Source organism: Vespa crabro, chromosome 15 (genome assembly GCF_910589235.1).
Source record: "Vespa crabro chromosome 15, iyVesCrab1.2, whole genome shotgun sequence".
In the NCBI taxonomy this organism is placed as follows: Eukaryota; Metazoa; Arthropoda; class Insecta; order Hymenoptera; family Vespidae; genus Vespa; species Vespa crabro.
In genome coordinates this window covers 2,785,207-2,809,451 of record NC_060969.1, presented here as the reverse complement: position 1 = coordinate 2,809,451, position 24,245 = coordinate 2,785,207, and the positions used below count along the sequence as shown (strand labels likewise).

The 24,245-nt window shown below is 31.3% G+C and overlaps 4 protein-coding genes and 1 long non-coding RNA gene across 10 annotated transcripts in view; all 5 read left to right on the top strand.

The window, feature by feature from the left end:
• Positions 1 to 1,231: 1,231 nt before the first annotated feature.
• On the top strand, positions 1,232 to 2,732 carry LOC124429366. The gene is made up of 3 exons (XM_046974550.1): positions 1,232 to 1,386; positions 1,884 to 2,069; positions 2,425 to 2,732. Exons 1-3 carry the CDS (start codon positions 1,326 to 1,328, stop codon positions 2,640 to 2,642), a joined length of 465 nt encoding a protein of 154 aa, XP_046830506.1. The 5' UTR covers positions 1,232 to 1,325; the 3' UTR covers positions 2,643 to 2,732.
• A 157-nt stretch (positions 2,733 to 2,889) lies between these two features.
• LOC124429653 lies at positions 2,890 to 5,133 on the top strand. 3 transcript variants are annotated; one of them, XR_006943504.1, is made up of 2 exons: positions 2,890 to 4,468; positions 4,545 to 5,133. It is a non-coding gene; the product is annotated as an uncharacterized LOC124429653 (long non-coding RNA). The 3 variants fall into 3 exon arrangements; XR_006943503.1 differs by having other exon boundaries at positions 2,890 to 4,486; positions 4,573 to 5,133; XR_006943505.1 differs by having other exon boundaries at positions 2,890 to 4,486.
• A 381-nt stretch (positions 5,134 to 5,514) lies between these two features.
• LOC124429652 (outer mitochondrial transmembrane helix translocase-like) lies at positions 5,515 to 8,747 on the top strand. Of its 2 annotated transcripts, XM_046975221.1 has the most exons (7): positions 5,515 to 5,953; positions 6,103 to 6,345; positions 6,419 to 6,620; positions 6,714 to 6,910; positions 6,989 to 7,167; positions 7,262 to 7,447; positions 7,909 to 8,747. In XM_046975221.1, exons 1-6 carry the CDS (start codon positions 5,798 to 5,800, stop codon positions 7,422 to 7,424), a joined length of 1,140 nt encoding a protein of 379 aa, XP_046831177.1. In that variant the 5' UTR covers positions 5,515 to 5,797; the 3' UTR covers positions 7,425 to 7,447; positions 7,909 to 8,747. The 2 variants fall into 2 exon arrangements, with proteins under 2 accessions (XP_046831177.1, XP_046831176.1); XM_046975220.1 differs by having other exon boundaries at positions 7,262 to 8,747.
• Positions 8,748 to 8,910: 163 nt separating this feature from the next.
• Positions 8,911 to 15,157, top strand: LOC124429650 (phosphatidylinositol 3,4,5-trisphosphate 3-phosphatase and dual-specificity protein phosphatase PTEN). 3 transcript variants are annotated; one of them, XM_046975216.1, is made up of 9 exons: positions 8,911 to 9,823; positions 12,203 to 12,338; positions 12,425 to 12,641; positions 12,748 to 12,877; positions 12,966 to 13,244; positions 13,331 to 13,476; positions 13,558 to 13,721; positions 13,798 to 14,079; positions 14,154 to 15,157. In XM_046975216.1, the coding sequence occupies exons 1-9, from the start codon at positions 9,813 to 9,815 to the stop codon at positions 14,541 to 14,543; spliced, it is 1,755 nt and encodes a 584-aa protein (XP_046831172.1). In that variant the 5' UTR covers positions 8,911 to 9,812; the 3' UTR covers positions 14,544 to 15,157. The 3 variants fall into 3 exon arrangements, with proteins under 3 accessions (XP_046831172.1, XP_046831174.1, XP_046831171.1); XM_046975218.1 differs by lacking the exon at positions 8,911 to 9,823 and adding an exon at positions 9,839 to 10,160; XM_046975215.1 differs by lacking the exon at positions 8,911 to 9,823 and having other exon boundaries at positions 10,200 to 12,338.
• LOC124429648 (protein bicaudal C) overlaps positions 14,208 to 24,245 on the top strand; it is a 60,236-nt gene continuing 50,198 nt past the window's right edge. Inside the window, exon 1 of the mRNA XM_046975211.1 lies at positions 14,208 to 14,331. The gene's annotated coding sequence lies outside the window, so the exon portion shown is untranslated. The remainder of the gene's footprint in view (positions 14,332 to 24,245) is intronic.

Sequence of the window (24,245 nt, the reverse complement as noted above, 5' to 3'; positions counted from 1 at the left end):
CGGCTGTCAGAAAAGTAGGAATTCCCTCGGGGTGATGTTGCTGCCGGAGGGATGAGGAAATGGCAGAGGGAATGAGAGAGAAGCGGATGTGTTGAGGAACGAATGGACGAGAGAAAGGAATGGCAAGAGGAAGGGAGGATAGATCGTTGGTGCCAGCCTTAAGGGCGCCTTCATGGATCATAGAGGGTCGTTTTGAATAATTTATCGATCATGCCAGCGAACCTGTCTTTACAGAGACAGAACGGTATGATCGCTATCAGTGAACATTGACTATAAACAGGAAATTTAACTTGACCTTGATTTTGTATATAATCACGGTCAACAAGTTTAGCCTTGATTTCTTTGCTTTTTAGTTTTTAAAAGTTCTGAACAAAGAACGAAAAATAAAGTTTAATTATTTAACCATTTACGAGATAAGATTTTTATTTTAGAGACGTTTGATGAAAGCTAATGCGAAAAAGCGAACACAAGACAGATAAGAACACAATTACTGTTCCGTCTAGCCTTGTAAGGAGGCATCCTTTGGGACCAGTCACGACTCACTGCCGCCGGTAATAACGTCGTACCTTTTGTCCTCTCTTATTACCGCTTCACTTCCGTTCTCCAAATCTCTCGTGATGATTATTAAGGTAACACGAACTCTTCGCTTTCAGACACGTACTCACAAATCTCCCTCGTCTCTCTTATCTTAATTCGAAAAGTTTCCCTTTGACGAATACGTTCGTTCCCATTGCTAAAATAGTCTCTTCAACTAGGAACATCAAGAATAATCTATCTTCTTCACATTTGATATTTCATCGTTATTCATTTTTTTTTTACACAATCTCCTTTTATCGTAGATTCCAATAATATAATTTTTAAGTCTTCTTTCTTATACACATTACACAATGTATATACAAATTTCTTCTTTATAGACCATTGATTTTATATATATATTATTTTCATTATAATATTAAATCTTTTCAGGCTTTTTTTCTTTTTTTTTTTTTTCACCTGAAAATAATCCTATATTTTTATTAAATTATAAAGCACTTTAATGCGCCTGAAATACATCGTATTATAAAAAAGTCGTAAAAATGTATGATTGTTTATATTGTCAATTAATAAGGAGGGCACCGACGTTAACAGCTACGGGCCTGAATACGTACACGCTACTACGAGACATAGGCAGTAGTAGAGGGGGGAATTTACAGTCATCGCCATTTCTCACACCAACCAACACCCAATGAATGACGTCAGGTACGTACAGTGTACACACGATCGTCATAGCATTCCGACCGCGTTCTTCAAGGAAATCGAAAAATCCTTTGTCGCGAGGCGTCAAAATGCCGATCGATAAGAGGATCGTGAGAACAATTTGTACGCTGTTATTATTCGTGACGATAGGTAAGAATAAAATCGTTGAATAAATCAAATATCGTGAGTGAATCGTGACGTTATTCACGAACAATGGCCGTTCGTGAATGCCAAGCCATAACCATCTTGGGAAAGCAACAGCGCCCTAAGTGTTTTACTTTCGAATTTTCTATTCTATAAAAACAATATCTCATGTTGTACAATTTGTTTAATTATGGAATTAATTAACCAATTAATGTGTTATAGTTTCGTACGAGCTTAAAATATATATTCTAATCTTTCAATCGAATCGATTAATAAATAATTAAGATTCTTCATAGAATTTGTAAAAAGAAAAATATATATGTATGTATATACATATATATATATATATATATATATATATATATATATATATATATACCTAAAGTGTAATGAACGCTTTGTAGGAATCAATGAAAACGTTTTGACCTGTTGAATCGTAAAACGTCTCGATGAAAGAAAAATAAAAGGAGTTTTATATTTGAAAACTACTTTTTTCCGATCAGGATGCGAAGCTATTCGATGTTACCAATGTAGCAGTAATACCGATCAAGAAGGCGAAGATCTTTGTGGAGCTTATGGAAAATTCGACAAAGAAGGAAATATTCCGGTGGAATGTAGTAACGAAGAATCTCATACGCCTGGGACATTTTGCATTAAGTTGACACAACAAAGTCCTCGTGGCTTCATATGTGAGTATTTTTTGTCGATAAACTTTTTTTCGATTTGATTAATATTCAATCTGAAATATGATTCGATCAATTTCAATGAACTTCTTTTATTAGAGAGAAAATAAATATATACAAATGAGGACATGTTTACTATCAAAGTTATCAGAGTCAGTAAACTTGTCGTTAAAATAAACAAAACTGCATGTTAAATATTTCTAATTTTTCTTTGTTTTTTTTTTTTTTATAATTAAAAGAATTTAATTGTCGCACTCAACGAAGTTTAGTTTATATATCAAATTCACTTTGTTTTCTTGATTATTTTTATTGAACTATAATGTTTTACCTCTCTATGTTTACTCATTTATCATTCTTAAAGGGAACGGTAGATGGCGACAAGTGATACGAAGGTGTGCATCTGTCTCCAGTACCGGAGTTACAGGTGTCTGTAATTGGGGGGTCTACGAAAATGGAATCTATTGGCAAGAATGTTCTTGTTCCGAAGATTTTTGTAACGGAGCATCCTCATTTTCTTCACTTTCTACAATAATCTTTGTTACATCAAGCGTCCTTCTTTCGATCCTTTTTACAAGATAAATTGGAGTACGTGTCTACTGAAAAAAAAAAAAAATAATACACACAAAATTTCATTAGCAACGAATCCGTCCATTATAATTTTATTTAAAAGTATAGAGATATTTTAGACTAATAAGAGAATTATTAGGAATTTATTCCTGAACGGAACAAATTGTTTTGGAGAAAGGATTATTAATATATATATATATATATATATATATATATATATATATATATATATATATTTATATATATATATCTCATTTTTATATCTTTATATAAAGGAATTTAGAAAAAAAGATAGATATAAAATAGATGAAAAATCAACGTCTTCTTCGTTAGTATGTACATAAGTTTTAAGTTTCATCAATGACAATTTCATATATTACATATATATGAAACATTTCGCAATAATTTTTCTTACAATAAATAATCCCGACCATGTTGATGTCATTTAAGTTTAATAATATTTATAAACTAAGATGATGATCGAAAAGTTTAAAGAGAATTGATTTAATCAAAGGATGATCGAGCTATAGATAAATGTCCCTGATAACTAGTATCAAGAGACAAAAGCACGTAATTAGTACAAAACGGATTAGTAGCTACGATCGGCATGAGATCGATCTATGAAAGTTCGATCAGCTGATCGCGCTAGTAAACTCGTAGTTACCTCAAAATATCAGCAATATCTTTGCGTCATCCATTGTAGCTGTTGCAATTATTTTTCCTACGGTTACATCATGGACGTAATCGTGCGATAGAAAAATTACTACAGTCGTAGTTTCCTAGCCAAAATCATATTACGTGGCCATTAAAAAGTAGCAATAAAGAAGTATAAATATTGATCAATATCTTTTGAAATACTTGTCTCGTGCCTGTAAATAACATAATTGTCCCTATATCAACTCGTGTATGCGTACATACATACATACATACATAAGTACATATATTTACAGCAAAGAAAATAAATATACATAACTGCCTTACGAGAAAAAATCTTTGTTCATAGAATTTCTGTTTTCAATGCGATACATTTATATCAGATATTAAATCATAATTTTATTACATAAAAAATAAAAAAAGAATAAAAAAAAACATATTTATATCAATCGCCGTATTTCTGTATTCGTTTATTTTGTAATGAATTCGTGCGTAATCGATAAGACTTAGTAGTTTTCTTAAGTAGTTATATAGCGTTAGGATCAACTTGGATATAACATCTATCAGTATTTCAAGCGACAGGTGGCCATATGAATCCTACTTGATTCATAATCGCTCGACGAATTTTGGATCTTCTGAAACAAAACAACAATGTAAGAGAAAGGGTAGGAAAGAAGGGGTGGGAGAGAGATAGAGAGAATACACGAGAGCACACACCCTCTTCGCCACAATATACATCACGTTATAACGCCGGAAATTCGGTGGTCGCGAGTTAATTACGTCACGTGAGACTATTAATGCCTTGGCAGATCTAACACCGCGTTACATACAATGGCACGGTTGTGTTTAGGTTCTCTTACCCATATATTAACGTCGCGACCCATGCCAACCCTCGTTACTTGAGACGTTATAATTAAGACCGTCCGCTTCGACCATCTCGGACATAGCGATTTGCAACTTTGGAATTTGACTTTGTTCGTACAAGCGCGCTCTATCGTATTTGTCTGTGACCTTGTATTAACGATTACTCTTGAGAATGAAATGTCATTTTGAATGAAACGATTAATGAAATTCATTATAATCATTACATTTAAACGAACGAGTGCTTAAGATATTTTTGTTAAGTGTGCACTCTTAAGAGTGCTTAAGATGTATTTGTTAAGACATTTGTTGGAATGTTCAAAGTATGTACGAAGATGAAGGTAAAGGATAGTCCATCCGGTGATTTCCATTGGTTGACCTTAGTGCACTTAATTTTAGGAATAAGAGTCTCTCCATCTGCATTTAGGTCGTTATTACATCAAGACGCGCTTAATTAGCTCCTGGCAAGGCGGAAAGTGTTGCGCGTTTGAACCTCTACTGCTCGCAAGTCCGTAATAATAATATAACCTCGTATCTTCATAATGCGGAAAACACTTTTCAACGTGGCTAGCGTAGAAGTGAAGCGGTATACGAAAAGGGATGTTGAAACGGGAATGGGGTGGGCTGGATTCTTCGTCGTTTAAATACTACACCGGGTGTACTGCTCGTAAATTATTTCTTTAATCTGTGAAAAGTAGAACATAGTTAGTAGTAAGAATCAAAGTGCTTACTAACGAATACACTGTTAAGATACAACTTTATATTATTTTTTATTTCTTTTTTTTTTTTTTTTTTCGTACAGTGATTTATCCTATAATTTGTAGATACATCAAAAGAATTGTCCGTCACGTTTAATCACGGAAGAGAATTTCCTCAGGTAAAATAATTATTTTTTTGGAATGTACTTAACGAACAAGTTCCAACAATCGAAGATCATTCTTTGGGGTTCTATAAGATCTGTCGAAATAAAAATTGCGATAACATTGTTTACTTATTTATTCCATTTAATTATATTATATCCATCTGAAATTGTATTATAATTGGAATATCTTTGATTTTACCTTTTACTGAAAATTGTTTCGCTTAAAAATTTTGTTCGTAGAAAGGGAGAAAGAGAGAGAGAGAGAGAAAGAGAGAAAATGACAAAAAAGTATTTATTATAACATTTCGTATATTATTTTTAATATCAAACGATCAATCCGGTAAACTTTGGAAAATAAAAAAATTACTAAACAAAAGAAGAATGTAATTGTCGTTTACGATTCGTTAGCTATATTATTAACTAGACGAACGACCAATAGGATACATTCTGTTATTTTGTATCAGATTGATAATTTTGGACGCTATATTAGAATTCCCGTAAGTTTAGTACAAATCAGAGTGTTTGAATGACGCAGAATTTACCGCGTAATTCCTATTCCTCCCTTCTTTTCGCTCATTCATTTTCTTTCCTTCTTTTACTCTCTCTCTCTCTCTTCCTTTTTCTCTCGATATTCCATCGTTCCTTTCATTCGACCTAACCAAATAGTGTCGAAGGATTGTGTTTTTACGAAAGATTGTAGAGGTTAGAATTTACTCACGCGGTTTAATGTATTGCGCATCGTCTCAAAGAATTTTAAGGTGAATTCGGTCATTATTAGAACGTAATAAAAATGAATGTAGCAGACGGACCTGGATTTACTCGTTATGAGATTTTGTTACTCGCTGCAAGACTTTCCTTTGTAACTGCAGTCGGATTTTTTACGATGAAATGGTTCGTCCATCAACTTGATCCCACAAATGCGGCTAAGAAAAAAGCTAAAAAAAAGGTAGGCTTTCTATTTTTTATTAATTTACACGAAGAAAATATTTTCTATCTTATTATATTTCAATTTATGTATAAGGAGGTAAATCTAACCTATATCATCGAATGAAAGATATATAATAAAAGATCTTACTACTTTCAATTATTATTTAGACTCGAGAACAATTGCGTAAACTTGCAAAATCAGATGGTGTTATATTATCCGTTGATATGGATCAATTAACAGATTACGAAATCATAATTGCTAGTCATTTAGTTGATCCTCAAGATATCAAAGTTTCATGGGAGAATATAGCTGGATTGGAGCATGTTATTCAAGAACTTAAAGAGACAGTTATACTGCCCATACAGAAAAAAGAACTTTTTTTAAATTCTCAATTAACACAAGCTCCAAAGGTTTGTAAAAATAACGTGTCATATTAAAAAAATTGTAAATTATATTTTATTAACCTCCCTGCCTTTCATTCAGGGTGTTTTGTTACATGGTCCACCAGGTTGTGGTAAAACTATGATTGCAAAAGCTACTGCCAAAGAAACTAGAACCCGTTTCATTAATTTAGATGTTAGCATTCTTACCGATAAATGGTACGGTGAGAGTCAAAAATTGACTGCTGCTGTATTTTCATTGGCTGTAAAACTTCAACCATGCATCATTTTTATAGATGAAATAGGTTAATTGAATGAACATTATAATCTTTTATGATTGTTTAGTAGTTTCTTACTTTGGTGTATTATATATATTTCATTATCTTCTACTTTATCAGATTCCTTTTTGAGAGCACGCAATTCACAAGATCATGAGGCAACTGCTATGATGAAAGCACAATTTATGTCAATGTGGGATGGTCTAATAACTGATCCATCTTGTACTGTGATTGTAATGGGAGCAACGAACAGACCCCAAGATTTAGATAGAGCTATTTTAAGGCGTATGCCTGCTACTTTTTATATAGGATTACCTGTAATACACAAATTATATATTATTGTCTTTCGATATTTCTCTACTTTGTATTTATGTCAATATATTTCATTGATATAGAATGAAGAACAGAGAATACAAGTCCTGAAGTTAATTTTGCAGCATGAGCCAATTGCAGACAATGTAGATATTAAAAAGATTGCTAAAATGACAGAAGGTTTTTCTGGCTCGGATTTGCAAGAACTTTGTAGAAATGCATCTGTATATCGTGTTAGAGATTATCTACGAACACATGCACAGTAAATATCAGTGCATATAACAAAAAAAAATATGTTTTATTTGGACAACATATTGAGAAAAATATTTTACACATTTTTATCTTTAAATTTATAGGGATATAGGCGAGACAAGTGCAAGTACTAGTACAGACGACGAAGAATTCCACGATGCCGTACGTCCTATAACAATGGAAGACCTTCTCACGTCTTATAGGAAATTAAAAACATCTAAGATGCATACAGGCACTTTAAATTCTGTTAGGTTAGATTTAGATTAAATACAAGAGGATCGAGATTATCGGCATGTATTACACTAACTAATTTTTATTCAATAAGTTGGAGTATGTTTAATAAAACAAATATCTTACAGTCGAAACAGTTTTATAACTGTGCTCGATCTTTTTACGAAGATAAATACTTGCAGAAGATTTCATGATGTATGCAAATATAAAATCATAATTGTCCGGGTATGTTCATATTATCTTCTTCACTAATCTTTTTCTTTTTTTTTTTTTTTTCCATTTGTTTATTTAATGGAATTATAGATTCATTAAAATTATGATTCATTGGACTTCTTTGAAAATTTTGATATAATTTGATATTTTAATATTCAAAATATTGAATCTTCCATGTACTTGTGTGAAATCTTCCAACTATACTTATCGTCATTATTGTTTTCAGAGTATACACAATAATCGTGAAAAATTTATTTACATTTGAACATTTATTTATTAAAAGTTTATAATATTTATCATTTTTTAGGGAAGACACTTTTTGTGAACTTTGGATTACATAATTCATGAAATCAGACATCTTGTATAAATGAACACGTAAAACTATTCTGAGTCCTATTAATATATAACTAAATATGTAACTAAAAATAACGTTGTATGTATCCACATTGTATAGAATCAGTTTTGTTTTGAAGACAGTAATATATTACGTAATATAATCACAATAGGAATACATAAGAGAAACTTAAGAGAACTACTTTTCTTTTTAATTTAAATGTTATTGCATTATTATCAATGAAAGCAGATTAAATTATTCTTTCTATGATCTATCATAACTTATTTTATAAAGTTATATTGATGTTATCTGAGGCTGAAATGATATTTAGATAAAATGTACAATTTGAAATATTAGTACAACATGAAAAGAAACAAAATAATATGTAGAATTATATTTTGCACAAAGTTTATGCTTATATAGTTGAAAAGGAAAAGAATTTTATCTGCGACATACTATCGAAATCAATTCATCGTATAAATGTATACTCAATCATTAGAATACTTACGTAACATAATAGAAGGATTTATCTTGATTTAAATATATTAATAGTTAAGTTTCATTATCTGATCAATGGAAATATTTAACTTCAAATTTTAATATACCGTAGGAAATGAAGTTTCAAATATGGCATATATTCAAGTGTTTCGATGTCGAAAGGAATATGAAAAAGAAAAAAAAGAAAAGAAAAAAAAAAAAAAAAAAGAAAAAAAAAGAAAAAAAATCGCCTTTAATTATCAGTAAAAAAGCATTTTGTTTCTAAACCACTGCGAAATTTAAAATGTATTCGAATAAAGAAAAAAGATTTTGTACGTCGCGGTGTTTAATCCATAATGTAAAATATAATAAGTAAAATGAATTTAAATTGTAAATTTAAAAATCATGCATGTATATATATATATATATAATATAATTTGATGCGTAAAATGGTGTGTACGTATTCGAAATTTGAAGCTCGTTGTTGATTGGTCGGTGTTATCGCGTATCGATTATAACCGACCAATGAGCGTTCGAGAAGAGAGCATGTCGCGCGCGTACGATATCAATAAGAGTGAGGTTGATTGGTCGGTGAAAAGAAAATCGAACGCGCATGTGCGCAAAGTGAGACAGCAGAGCGCCTCCATCGTTCGGTGAGAATTTCCAGGAACGTAAGTCGCTGAGAAAGAAAGATAGAGAGGGATAGAGATAGAGACCAAGAGCGAGCCAGGACAAAGCCTCTGCCCTCCCTTGTAATGCCGCGGTGTAAGCGGTCTATCGTCATCATCCATTCTCCTCCGTACGAGAAACGACTGTGGTGTATGCACGCGACATGAACGCGTCGTCGTGAATGGCGCCGGTGGTGAAAAGTTTGGCTGTGCAAGTTTTACCAATAATTATTTCGTTTAACAGTCGCCTATGGAAGCAGTATTTGAGATGGACGCTTACGAGGAGTAGCACCACTTCCGTTCGCTAATTAAGCGTGGCTTTTCGCTCCTTTTTCTTTTCCTCTCTTTTTTTTTTCTTTTCTTTTGTTTCTTTCCTTTGCTTTTTTTTTTTTCGTTTCCTTCCCCTCTACTTCTTAGCGGTTACCACATACACGAAGCATCTCGATAGTATATATACGTACCTCACGCGCGTGGATTAGTAGCGGACGATTGCAAGGCTAAAAGAACGCGGAGGAAAGCAAAAGAAGAGACAGAGAGAGAGAGAGAGAGAGAGAGAGAAAGAAAGAACGAAAAAAAAATGCGCCTCGAAGTAGAGAGAAGAGCGTGGAGAACGCTCGGATTCCAGTATGAGTGTCCGTAAAAGCGGACGACGAATATCGACGAGACTCGCTCGGTTATAAAGTGGACGGACAGCCGTGCGCTGCAACACACCTGCACGGTGTGCACGCTCCGATGCGTTGTTGGTGAGTGTGTGCGTCTACTGTCTTTTTCTTTCTTTCTATCTATATCATCATTACATATATATATGTATATATATATATATTGTGTATATACACATATATGTATATATATATATATCCCTTCCCCGGCAAGCGCGTGTGTCGCGGTTGGCTGCTGCGTACGCGTGTCCCCCTCTCATCGCGAATCCCGCTATATTCGGTGTATATATATGCGTGTAAGGAGAGCGTTTATGTACGTTGACACGAGTGCATTAGTGTATCTCGCACCTTCTTAACGTCGTAGATGAACCGAGAAAACGTGTATATCCTTCTTGCGCCCTGTCGTCCACGAAAGATACATGTATGTATATATGATGTGTGTAATATACGTGTGTTACTCGCGGTAGTAAACCATCGTCACTACCATCATACCACCACACCACCACCACCACCAGCACTACTACATCAACGTTGCGTCGTGCGTATGTGTATGTATATACTGTGCGCAGCCGTCGTGCGCGAACCACACGCATGAACCCGCGCAAGTGTTGTATATGTATGTACACGCGTGAAATGAATATGTGTGTGTGTGTGTGTGTACCTTCTCTTGGACGCGAGTAAGCGTCGTGTGTCGTACGTAGAGTACGACGAGCAAGTGTTCCGATTCTGACACGATGACACGACCGTGCTGGGAAAACGTGGGACGACAGTGAATACGTGCGGGCGCGAGTGCTTCTATAGACGCGTTCGATCGTGTTTTATCTTCTATACTTTGCCGTTGCTCCTACTCCTCGACGCAGGAGGACGAACTCATCGAAGACCATCAATTTCGAATTAGAGGTCTGCTGCGTTTCATCGTCGCAGGACACGCCGTGATCTCGCGTAGGAGAACGGACGGAGTGTATGTGCGTGCGTGTGTGTGTATGTGAGTGTATGTGAGTGAGAGAGAGAGAGAGAGAGAGAGAGAGAGAGAGAGAGAAAGAAAGAAAAAAGAGTGAGAGAGTGAAAAAGAGAGGGAGAGAAAGAAAGAGTGAGAGAGAGAGAGAGAGAGAGAAGTGGATATCGATGAACATGGTTCGAACGTTTCTGGCCGGTTTTTCAATGAGCACGAAAGATCGAGGATCTTTTGATACGAGAATCGTGTCTCTCTCGCGAGAAATTTGTTAAATTCTATGGTAGCAATATGTGAAAAGGCACCGCTTCATTGAGAAGACGAAATATCCCGAACGATGTGCCAGTGAAACTGGCGTGAAAAATCGTATCCGTACGTCGGAGAAGCTCTCCGGCATTGCAAATGGTGCTTAACCTAACCTTTCGTTCTTCTATGCTCATCGTCACGGTTTTTCTCGCTGCTGAGCGCGTTCTTTCGAGATCTTGCAGGGAACTGAAATTGGAGAAAGAGAGAGTGAGAGAGAGAGAGTGTGTGTGTGTGTGTGTGTGTGTGTGTGTGTGTGTGTGTGTGAGAGAGAGAGAGAGAGAGTGAGAGAGTGAGTGTCCAAGACACCGAGATCGGGCTCCTCTTTTACATTCGTAATTGTACGTTAATCTTTCTTCTTTATCGAAGAACATCGATTTTTTTTTTTCATCTCCTCGATATATAAAGTCGATCGTGCGATTACAATTCTAGCTTCCTCTTTTTTTTCCCTCCCCCCCCCCCTCTTTTCTCACTTCGTAATTTTTCTTCCTTCATAGTTACCAGATATTCTATCGCGAAGAAACGATTTTGATCTCTAATCATTTTTTAATAAGCTTTTCCAATCGACCATTTCATATCGAATACAGAGAATACAGCTTTCTTTATTTTTAAAGTTACATATGCATTGATATTTAAATTAAAGATGATTCTTGATATAATATGATAAACTTTTTCCCCATAGAGAGAGATTTGCATCCATATCATACTGACAGAAAGTTTTTTTTTTTTGTATCTATTTGATTTATCATATTAAAAAGTTATTGAAATTTATTGAATCTCTAATGTTTGTCGTTCAACAACAGTGATTGTGGTGTTATTCATGTCAGTATTCGATGGAAATGACAAAAATGAGAATGTAAGGGAGATATTTTGAATGTTAGGTCGTCGTCCTTTGTTTGAGAATTACAAATTCAATAGTCTTTATGAAATCTTTGATTTTTGAATAAGAGTATAAAGAGTAGCATTTGTTAATGTTTTTGTGTTGTGCAATGTGGTTCCGTAAAACAAAGTTCTAATTTTGTGTAAGCTGACATTTCAATACTTGTGTCAAGCTGGTGCTGGCGGTGGTGGTTACATAGTGACGTTACAATCTGATTGTGACAGAGAGTTATCAAATGTTATGGAAGAAAAGATAAAAAGTCTCCATGAAATGGATAATAAAAGGAACACATGCTCTGGGAATTGATGGGTATATGCTTTTCCTGCAGGAGACCTACTAGCAGCAGGTTGAACAGTAAGATCTCTGAGCACATTTCGGCGTCGGTAACTCCCCTCCATGTTTGTCTGGAGGAACAAAGAGGACCAGAACTGGGCTTATGTGACGCCTCAGCTCACAAGCCACAGGTATAGTTTTATATTCTCTATTTATAAGATTTAAGATAATAGTATAAATTATAAATGATTTTAATTAGATTTATTCCTTTGAACAGGTCAAAAAGGTTTTTGAAAATTACAAAGCACAAGAAGAGGCTGCAGAGGAAAAATTGGAGATTGGACTAGTTGTAATTGATATTGGAGAGGTGGAGCAAAACCAGTCGAGTATGGCCAATACTATTAGTAATATGAAAATGACTAACCCCATAAAGGGGCTTGTCAGTAAACGTCGTAAACGTTTCAAAGAAGATGGCTTCGATCTTGATCTCACATGTAACCTTTTGAATTTATTATTTAAACCATTCATTTATAAATATTCATCGTATACAGGTATAAAATGCATTATTACATATTCCTTAACTTTATTCTAAATAAATAGATATACGAGATAATTTAATAGCTATGGGATTTCCTGCTGAAAAGTTGGAAGGAGTATACAGAAATCATATTGATGATGTTGTCAAACTGCTAGAATCTAAACATAAGGATCATTATAAAATTTATAACTTGTAAATAGTTCTTTTGTATTTTATTTTATTTAACTCTATATGATTTTTGTATCTATAATAATTTTTAAAAAATTTTCTCTCTTCCTAGATGTTCCGAGAGATCCTACGATTTTAACAAGTTTAAGCAAAGAGTTGCTACGTATGCATTCGATGATCATAATCCACCAAGGTTGGAACAAATTAAGCCATTTTGCGAAGATGTACACACGTGGCTTTCTTTGCATAAAGAAAATGTAGCAGTAGTTCACTGTAAAGCAGGTAAAGGACGAACTGGTGTTATGGTATGTTGCTACCTTCTTCACAGCAAACAGTTCCCCACTGCCACAGAAGCTCTTAACTATTATGGTACCAAAAGAACACACGATAGGTAGGTTCTATTCGGATCGTTTTGCCGCATGCTAATACTATTATTTCTGTATAATAATAGTATATAATATAACATTTTGTAATTAGGAAAGGAGTAACAATACCTTCCCAAAGGAGGTACGTGGGTTATTATGCTACTCTCGTTCAAGAGGGTCTAAATTACCAGCCAATTACATTAATTCTACGGAAAATTCAATTGGATCCAGTTCCCATTTTTAACGGGGGCCAAGGCTGTAAGAAGAATAATAATTTACATTACTCGTTTAAATGTTAATATAAAATAATTCTATTCTAATTTATAATCTATATTTTAGATCTGCATTTTGTAATATCCGAATCAAATAAGAAGGTATTTAGTTCAGAAGTTCATGAGGTACGAAAAGGAATGCATTCTATTTGTATTCCATTACAACATAATGTGGCTCTAACAGGTGATATTCGAGTGGACTTCTATAACAGGCCAAAAATGAAAAGAAAGGTATATGATTACAATGTCTATAAAAATATTTCTATTCACGTGTTAATCGACTTGAAAATTATTCTATTGTTCTTAGGAAAAGCTGTTCCACTTTTGGTTTAATACATTTTTTGTACGTGATCATGTTTTATCTGAATACGATAACGGGGAATTACCGGTTGAACGATCGACAAGGGCATTGAGTTGCGATGGTACAGCCATGGAATTACCGATGGTCATGTCACATGTAAAACCCCGAACAGGATCTCTAGCTAGCCTTGGACCCATGCCACCTACTCTTGTTTTGAGTATAGACAAGTGGGGCTTAGACGACGCACATAAAGACAAACATCACAAAATCTATAGTGCAGATTTTAAAGTAAGTTCTATCGTCGATTATCCGGCGATAACCTACCTAAATTTATATCTCGTAATAATATTTACTAATTTCAGGTTAGTTTATTTATGCACCGAGTTGGTGGAAGTAATTCGCCGGCTGTGCCAGCGACAACGAATAGGTTGGGAGAGGGTCTACAAATAGGAATGGGTGGTCAGGAAACGCCCAGCGAATCCAGTGAAGCGGATAGCAGTGAATGCGATACAACGGGAGATGAAGATGGTTGGGAATCTGGTGAGTCTTCTGCATCTCTGGTGGTGAATCACCACAATCTTACACACAGCAGTAGCCATACACATGTTAATACCCACCAAAGAACTAGTCTCAGAGAAACAGCTAAAGGTTTACTCTCACGTGGAGATAAAAGTAGGAATAGCCCTAGGCAAAGCACTGCTAGTGTAAAACGTTCTTCAACATTTGTTCGTTCATCCACGTTAGATACATAGTCGATTCGTTGATCTTGGAAACTCTTAGAAACTGAGTTCTTTCAACTAGCATTATACTTTGCAGATTTACGTAACTTCAGTTTTTAAGTTTCAAAAGATTTGTAGTGTGTGTGTGTTTATATCATCGTACATACATACATATACACATATATATATGTATGTATGATGTATGTATGTATAATAGTATACACACATGCAACACATATTCTATTTTATACACACACACATACACGCACACTATTGCTTGATAAGAGAGTACAATCTAAAGACATTTATTATTTGACTTTTCCGCACTATTTCAGCATGAAATGTGGTAAAGCATCTACCAAAAATGCATAAGGATTCTTTTTTATTTTGATCATGGTTGGAAATACTTGCAATCCCGTTTTTTATGACGTATGCTTTTTTTTCTTAGTTAGAATAAATATTGTCAAAATATATCAATCTTTCATTGAAAAATTTTTTATTAAATCTTGCAAGTAGTAATGAGAAATCTCTTGGTTGATTGTAATGGGAGAATACAAACAAAATTTTACTTTGGATAATCTTCTTTATTTTTTGTTACAATAATGAAATTGTGTCAATACGTATTTATGAAAGTCAACACAACAATATCTACAGACATAATCTTTTTTTTTTCTTCCCCTTTTTTTTTGGATTTATCTTAATCTATTTTTTCATGCAAAGAGTATGGTACATATTAAAAGTATATAAATCTTACCACAGCACAAAGTTAGAAGTTTTTGTTGCACTATTATATTATTTGCATGTCTTACAGCAACTCCTTGCCTTCTTTGGGTATTGGGGATTATTAACAACTATTGATAAGTCATTAAGAATCTATTTTTAATTGATCCTCTTATTGATTATTCTATCTGTTTCTACAGTATTAAGTGTTTAATTAAATTTATTTTGAACAACTTTATAAAATTACTTGTGGAATTATCAAATAGGGTTATTGTAAATAGTAAATTTTCAACGTGGTAGTTCTTGCTTCTAAACAAGTTTGTAACTTCCATGTGACATTCATATACGATATAGTACATTTAAATCATCAAATATGTTTGTTGAATTTCTAACTATACAAGCATATAGTAGAATTACAAACATTATTGATTTTATTAGTTTATAACATAAGATGTCTATATCTGCTCAGGCATAAGAACACTTGTCAAATTTAGATTTCTATTTCTATTAAAAGTAGAGAGTGTATCTTGATAATATATATATATATATATATATATATATATATATATATATATATATATATATATATATATATATATATATATATAAAATAAAAAAAAACCGTTATAGTGATGATTAGTACTTTGGAAATACCAAAGTCAATTTGTGTATAGACTGCTATAAATAATTATAATAAGAGTTTGTAAAATAATATTGACAATGATATATGTATCAAGAGATTTCTTCTGTCTTATTTTTCTTTCTTTTTCTTTTTTTCTATTTTTATCTTTTAAAAAAATTTTTCTAAACTATTCATTAGGCTGTGCAATGTATAAACTTTTTCCCCTCGATATTTCCTATACAACCAAACATTAATTTAGCATCAAAATACATTTTATTTAATAATAATAATAATAATAAAAAAAATCTGTATTTCATAGAATACACTACATCTTGATAATTGAATTAAAGATTTACTAAACCAGTAAAGCGTTATATTTGGAAATATTTAAAAGATACCTGATAAAAATATGCTAATTTAAAAATAATAAGTATCTTCATTGCACATTTTATTACTTAGTATAGAGATATAATCATTGTTATCAAAAGATAATCTCTGTCACAAATATTGAACAGCACGTATCGGTAAGATACGTGAGTATTTATAAATACTATAAAATATACAGTTTTAAAGAGCGGTCTTAAAATTGATATTTTATAAATGTTCAAATATGTGATTATTAATATGAAAACTGTGTGCCTGTCTGCAAAGTGAGAACAGGGAAAATTTAATTCTTATTTTGAATTGTATAAATTTAAATTATATTATTAAATTAGTAATTTTCAGTTAGGCTGGTGCTTACTTATTTTAAGCAAAAGTTGAAAAATCAGTTTATAAGGGACCTACAGAATTCAGATTTAAAGAAAAAATCAGAATTTAGTTTATCAACGAGGAATACTGCACATGAATTACAGTCGTCTTTCTACCGTTTATATATATATATATATATTTCTCTTTTTAATATATACAAAGATTACATACAATTTTAGTTTAGTTTACTGTTGAAAAGCGAGTAATGATGTTTAAGTACTACAAATTGATGATAAGCAAAATGAAGTCTGGCTTTAGGGTCATTATTGGTTAGAAATAATTGGAATTTGATTTTAGAAGCATGTTTCTAAAATGTTTGCATGAATTTATTGTAATATTGATTTTTCAGTTTTGATATATGTGTAACTTTTTTTTTTCTTTTTTCTTTTTTTTTTAAACGTCCTCTATTTAAAAGCTATTATTTGCAGGAAATTATTTTTCATTATATATACTAATTTATATTACACATAATCTATCTACATAAAAATGGCATATTACGTTTCTGTATGTCATAAAATTAATAATAATGTGTGTATGTATGTATGTGTATATATATATATGTGTGTGTGTATGTATATATATATCATACTTTCAAAGTTATATTACATAAAAAATTTATGAAGTTATACGAGATATATATAGAAATTAATAAAACTTTTGTATAAATCAAATGAATAGTACAAAGGTGTATTACATTAATACGTTTTTATCCTTTAAAAAAGGAAAAAAATAAAAAGAAAAAAAAGAATGAAAAATATGACAAGCAACATAATTCAATATAGTGTAAGAGTCTATAAAAAATATATATCTAATTTTTAGCAGGGTATCCCTGAAGCCAGCATCGTTCGGTTTTCGTTTACCCAAACACAACAATCTTGTAAATATGTAATGTTAATTACTGTAGATGTATTAGTAACAAATGATTTTTGACAATAATATATATATATATCATTTGCAAGATATTGGGCCTATATGTTCACATACATAAGTATTTTGTCTTTTTTTAAATATTCCTTATTAGTCATTAGTACTTTAAATTTAACACTGCTTTTTACATTGTATAAATGTACAGTCGAAGATACAATTTTATACTTCTGAAAGTAAAATGCACGATTATTGTCAATCTGCAAAACAAAAAATTTATATTTTTCCTTAATGCTTTTTTATACAGTTTTAAAAATTGCCTGTAACATTGAAATATCAGAGCCCTATGACATTTATAATTTTGTTCTAATCCTTGTATTATATTGCATGTTAGTAATTTATAATAAAAAAAGAAATAAAAAAAAAATAAAAAAAAAAAAGAAAAGAAAAACAGAAAAAAAAACAGAAAAAAAGAAAAGAAAAAAGAAAAAAAATTTGAGGAGATTGTTGTATAATGTCTGAAACATAAAATTTGTGAGACACATTTATTAACGATTATATAATAATTATATTTGTGATATATATTACTTATGATTATGATTATGATTATTATTATTATAATTATTATTATTATAATTACTATTATCTCTATACCGTTGTTATATTATAATTATTATTACCACCATTATTATTACAAATGCTACTGCTGTTACTATTATTCTCAATATCACCATCAGAGACATACCTGCTATTATTATCATAATTAAACTGTTAATGGTTTTTAAATACAATGTTGTGTTACAAGCGTACTTTTGTATTTCATATTTTACAAATAAGAACACGCACGCACATACATATACATGAGAATGTGTCTACAATGTATTCATATCTCCTACTTTTTTACAGAATGTATAATACATTGTTCTCTCATCGATCCAATGATTTAAGTAATAATGATTAGTTATGAACATATAAATATTTAATTTCTATTTTTTAGCTGTCTACGCTATTACAATATTTTTTACTATTATAATTCCAGTATTTACATCTGTTATATAATATTTGAGATTTCTCCCTGTTTGTGACTGCTTTTCTGAAGGTACAAAGTGAAATTATATATATATATATATATATATATATATACACATACATATATACATACATACATACATACTTACATACATACATATATACATCCATATATATATATATATATATATATATATATATATATATATATAATTTCTTTATTTCTTTAATATATCTTTAGCGTATTTCTTTAATTATAACTTTTAGTGTATGCGGTGTAATGGATTATGCATTGATGAGTAGCGGTAAAGTTTCAGAGTTATTTTCTTACATGTAATATTGTATTGCCATAATTAGAAAGTCATTGTACGAGACACGAGTGTGTATTATGATAAATGTCTTTTCATTATTTGTGAACTGCTTTTATTATCACCGAAATTTCGATAATAGGTAGCGAAATATTTTCTCAGATCGGTGCATCTGCTTTCCTTGCACTCTATTCCTTGCATGCTGCGTGTAAGTACATTACTGCAAGTTTTATTATCCTTTTCCGTGTAACATTTACATACTTATATATACATATATATTTACACAAATATATGTATATATATATATATATATTAAATTTGTATGTAAACGCAGTATTATATGATAAGGGTAGAAGTGGCAGAAATGCAAGTGATCATAATTATCTATTTTCTTCTTTTTATAAATGAAATTCTTTCATGTTATTTACTGCATGTTTGTCATTGTGAATGTACATAAAAGAAAAGTGCCACACATATTTCTTTAACCCGAGATCATAAAAAAAAAAAAATAATTTAATCGTTCACCTGATCGAATTATAAAAATTTCTTTGAAATCATTAACAAATTCCGTTTAATATCCCAAGTATATGTCAATAATATAGATATATCATGAATATTATTAATGTTAAATCATTATTGAGTTAAAGAGATATTTGTAACTTTAGAGAAAATAGCACTATATCCTCTTCAATATTAATTGTTAACAATAATACTATTTAATATTGATAATAATAATAATAATAATAATAATAATAATAATAATAATAATAATAATAAAAAATAATAATGATAACAATAATAATAATAATGATAACAATAATAATAATGATAATAATAATGATGATAACAATAATAATAATAATGATAATAATAATAATAATAATGATAATAATAATAATAATAATAATACGATGTCAGAATAACCGTAGATAGTGACTGACTGATTATATCTATATGTCTGTTCGCCCATAGTGGACATGGATCAACGCGTTGGCCGGTATCGTCTACTATCTGATGGAGGGATGATAGATCTTTTGTGAGCACATCGCACATCACCCTTATTCATCTTTCAACTGCCGTGTCAATATTATCTTTAGTTATCAGACAAACATCATTAAATGTACAAAGTAAATGAGCTAATAGGTCTCTGCCATATTCATGTTTTACGTTTAAGGTTTTAAAAATGTGAAATTCGTTCGGAAATTATTTTTTCTTCTTCCTTTTTTCTTTTTTTTTTTTTTTTTTTTTTTATTTTATTTGTTTATTTATTTATCTTTTTTTTCTTTTTATTTATTTAATAACGAGCCCGTTACTTTGTAACGAGAAATTAGATCATTTAGATTTTGACAATAGGAATAAATTTTCTCGTAAATAACGAATTAATTTAAGTGCCCACCACGAATGTTGTTAAGTGACGCAGGAGTAACCCAAGAGAATATTTCTAGCAGTTAATGTTAAATCAAAATTAATCATATTTGTATTTTCTATGTACAAAGCAGGAACGTTATATCGTTCTCGGGATTGTGTTCGTTATGAAAGAAAAAGAAATGAGAAGCAAAACGAGGATAATATTTTCATCTCTGGGCACCCATTAACAAATCGTTTGTTCAAAATAATAATGACAAAGAAATGGAAATATTAACAAAATAGGGATATATATTGTGTGTGTATACAGAATTGAAAGTTTAACGAATGCATATATTGAAAGATCGCTAGACGAACATACTTATTATTTATTTTATTTTATTTTATTTTCTTTCTTGTCTTTTCTTTTCTTTATTTTTTTTTTTTTTTTTTACTGGGCAGAGCAATCTCTTATAAAATTGTATTATAACTTTGAAAATAATCGTGGATCGAATTATGCGTATTTTTGTTCTCTTTTATTTGTCGCATATCAATATTGTAAATCGACGATTTTCTTACGATGTTAGCGTATGAAAGACTTTTCGAATTTGTCGAAATGACAGGAAAGAGAGACATCGATCGCAATTGCTGAAGAAGAAAAAAGAAACGGAACAAAAAAAGAAAAAACAACAAAAAAGAAAAAAAAAGAAATAAAAAAAAAAGAAAAATAACACGTGAAGCTGCTGCACTGTAGTGAGAAAGCACGTATTATAGTCTAAACTAAATGGACTGATTGTGTGAAGAAAATAATGCTGTATAGAACAAGACTATTTTCTTAAATAAGGGATAAATATCGTAAGTCAATAATGCGCGTCAAGAAATGAATGGGATGTACCGATCAAATATTTCGACTCGAAAACAATTTTTACAAATGATCCTATTGATCTCCCCACCGCCCATACCCCCTGTCCCTATTACCCCTGCTCCGCCCATCAGTTCTCGAAAAAATTTTTCATCCCTAATTCGATATAAAATTTATTTCTCTTTGCGAACTTTTTAATACGGCTGAATTAAAAAGTTTGATATCGATTATTCTTCTCATTTTTATTTATTTATTTCTTTTTTTTTTTTTTCCTTCTCATTTCTTTTTTTTTTTTTCTTCGTTAATTGCAAACGTTCAATTTTGTGATCGGCTGAAATATATACGTATATTTTTGTACTAAGTCACAAATATCGAAAAGCCGATGCGATTTAATTCATCGTCATTTCGTACGTACAATATATTTATACGTTTCGTCGAATCAATGAAACAATTTATATGAAATATATATTTTCTCTCACATCGTCATTTAATTTAATCGAGAATAAAAATTTCGATGAGACTTACCCGTTTTAATATTTTAAAAATATTTCGGCATGCGGAGTGTTTGAAGGATATGCATGAAAGAAAGAAAGAAAGAAAGAAAGAAAGAAAGAAAGAAAAAACCAAAATAGGAACACATAGAATCTTCATTTCCGAAGAATATGAAGATTCTAAACAGCTTATTAGAGTGTAAATAATATAGAAAATAAATTATATATATATATAGAGCTTATATACATTTATCCTCGATATTCATGAACTTGTTCATTCACACCACTGTATCGCAATCTTCGTTTTGCATTTATCATGTTTTCTGTTACGATCTTAAAATATTTGTTGTTATTTTTCTTCTTTCTATTCTTTTACCTTACTTTTAATTTCATTTCTTTACCTTTACCTTTATCTTTATCTTTTCTTCTTAATTTGTTATTTCGTAAATATCTTCCTTTTCGTCTTCAACGAAGTCGGAAATTCATTTACTGTGAGCCTTTTAATACGACAGCATATTAAGATTGTAAGGTATTTACATCGTGCCTCATTTAAATCTATCTAGTTTATATACATACATATATATATAGTATATATGTAAAAAATAAGAGAGGAAAGGGAGAACTGCTAAGAAACGATCTTCAATACAATTGTACTGTTCGCAGGCGAACACGTTCGATGGGGTACATAGTTGTTGATTTTTCGATTAATAAAACGTACAAATGAAGAATAAAAAAAGAAAAGCAGACAAAAAGAAGAGAGAGAGAGAGAGCGAAAAAATAAAATAGAAGAAGAAGAAAGAAAAATGGAATATAATTTTCATCCTCGTGGAAAAGAAAATCTTCGAATGAACGAAACGTACTGTATAATTGCGATGTATAGTGTTTGGTTGTTAATTCATGAACTATATTAACGTGAGAATGAGAGAGAAAGAGAGAGAGGGAGAGAGAAAGAGAGAACGAAAAAAAATAATAATTTATTGAATGTGCAGAACAAGAGTCTCGACGCCGTCCTACGTGATTCACTGACACACGTATATACATATAAACACATAAGTACACATATACATATACTTGTAATTTATTTGATCACACTTTTAGCACGTAGTCCATTTGAAACTACGACGTTTCTTGCCTTCGACAAGTTCTTTGTATTTTCTTTTTTTTTCTTTTCTTTTTCTTTTTTTTTTTTTTTTTTTTTTGTAACATTCTACCCCGATTGATGATAAAATGCAGTTGTTCACATTCGAAACTTAAACTATTTTTCGGTTTGAAAAATAGAAATGTATCGTGCCATGTTCCTAATCGTCGTTCCACGCGAGATAAGCGTGAAAATTAGAAGAGTGAAGAAGAACACACGAAGAAAAAATTGGCAATTATCCAAATTTCATTGTAACGCGTGTACCGTCGAAAAATAATGCAAGCCAAACATAAAGGAAAACAAAAAATCCAACATAAATCATTCAAGGCGATTCGTTTAAAAGAGAAAAAGGAGAAAAAAAAATGAGGGCCGCAATGTATTGTTTATTAATCGAAAAATGACACGGACTGATAAAAAAAAAAAAAAAAAAAGAGAGATGCTTCATTGTTTCATAATGATACAAATAGATAACAAATGGGACACTTTGTTTATGCCATAATAGAAAGAGAAAGAGAGGAGAAAGGCAAGGAAAAAATGATGGCATGTGAGAAATGGAGAGGGAGAGAGATAGAGAAAGAGAAAATAAAAAAACGATTGTGTAAAACGGACACTTTATCATTTTTGATTAGCGATGCTTACATAATTAGTGATTACCGTTGTGATATATCTGATTAGGTAAATTTCATTGCCCAAGATGTTAATGGAAATATTTTATATCTTCCTTTATATAAAATAGGGCTAACAATAGATAACAGTAAGTTCGACTAAGGATTGTAGTACAAAGTTCTTATTTTTGGTAGTAAAAGGAATATTGAGCGAGAGAGAGAGAGAGAGAGAGAGAGAGAGAGAGAGAGAGAGAGAGAGAGAGAGAGAGAGAGAGAGAGAGAGAGAGAGAGCGAAAGAGAGAGCGAGAGAGGGAAAAAGTACTTTGTCCAATTACGATATTGACGGTTTTAATTATTCTTAACGGAGAGAGAGAGAGAAAGAGAGGGAAAGATAAGATTGTAAATTCGACGTCAACTTGTAAATCGATCATTATCTTGTGCATGTGATACTTTTTTCTTTTTTAAACAAACACGATTTTTCATAGATTTAATTCCTTTTATTTTTTTTTTTTTCTTTTTTGTTTCACGATCGACCTTCACGGTAATTGTTATAATACTTTCGTTGAAATTGAACGTATCATCCTATTTACAAAAGATGTGCTAAAGAGATCGATTCGATCCAAATTGACTTGAATAAGAATATTTGCGTGTATGGGTATATTATTATTTCACGAGTAATGTACAAATCGTCAAAAAAAATTTTCTTTCCTTTTTTTCGTTATTACATGAATATAAATTGTGCATAATTATAGTTTTGGAAGATACATAAGCGAGACCTCTTACCTTCATGGCTAACACGTAAATTAAAATTTGTATTTAAAATACATGCGATATATTTTTCATTAATTGAAACGAATATCAAGATGAAACATAAGTGTTTAATACGAAAGGATTGAAAAGAAAAAGAAAGAAACTTGAGGTCCGTATTTGCGTGTGTGTGTGTGTGTGTGTGTGAGAGAGAGAGAGAAAATTTTTTTTCTTTTTGCATTAAATAAAAAAAAA

Excerpts from the sequence above, each read along its gene's own strand:
- LOC124429652 (XM_046975221.1), top strand. The coding sequence starts at position 5,798 with ATGAATGTAGCAGACGGACCTGGATTTACTCGTTATGAGATTTTGTTA. Across the intron at positions 6,346-6,418 it reads AATTAACACAAGCTCCAAAG|GGTGTTTTGTTACATGGTCC; the intron begins GTTTGTAAAAAT and ends CCTTTCATTCAG. Across the intron at positions 6,911-6,988 it reads CTTTTTATATAGGATTACCT|AATGAAGAACAGAGAATACA; the intron begins GTAATACACAAA and ends TCATTGATATAG.
- LOC124429650 (XM_046975215.1), top strand. The coding sequence starts at position 12,165 with ATGCTCTGGGAATTGATGGGTATATGCTTTTCCTGCAGGAGACCTACT. Across the intron at positions 13,722-13,797 it reads GGCCAAAAATGAAAAGAAAG|GAAAAGCTGTTCCACTTTTG; the intron begins GTATATGATTAC and ends TATTGTTCTTAG. Across the intron at positions 14,080-14,153 it reads TCTATAGTGCAGATTTTAAA|GTTAGTTTATTTATGCACCG; the intron begins GTAAGTTCTATC and ends TACTAATTTCAG.
- LOC124429366 (XM_046974550.1), top strand. The coding sequence starts at position 1,326 with ATGCCGATCGATAAGAGGATCGTGAGAACAATTTGTACGCTGTTATTA. Across the intron at positions 1,387-1,883 it reads GTTATTATTCGTGACGATAG|GATGCGAAGCTATTCGATGT; the intron begins GTAAGAATAAAA and ends TTTTCCGATCAG. Across the intron at positions 2,070-2,424 it reads AAGTCCTCGTGGCTTCATAT|GGAACGGTAGATGGCGACAA; the intron begins GTGAGTATTTTT and ends TCATTCTTAAAG.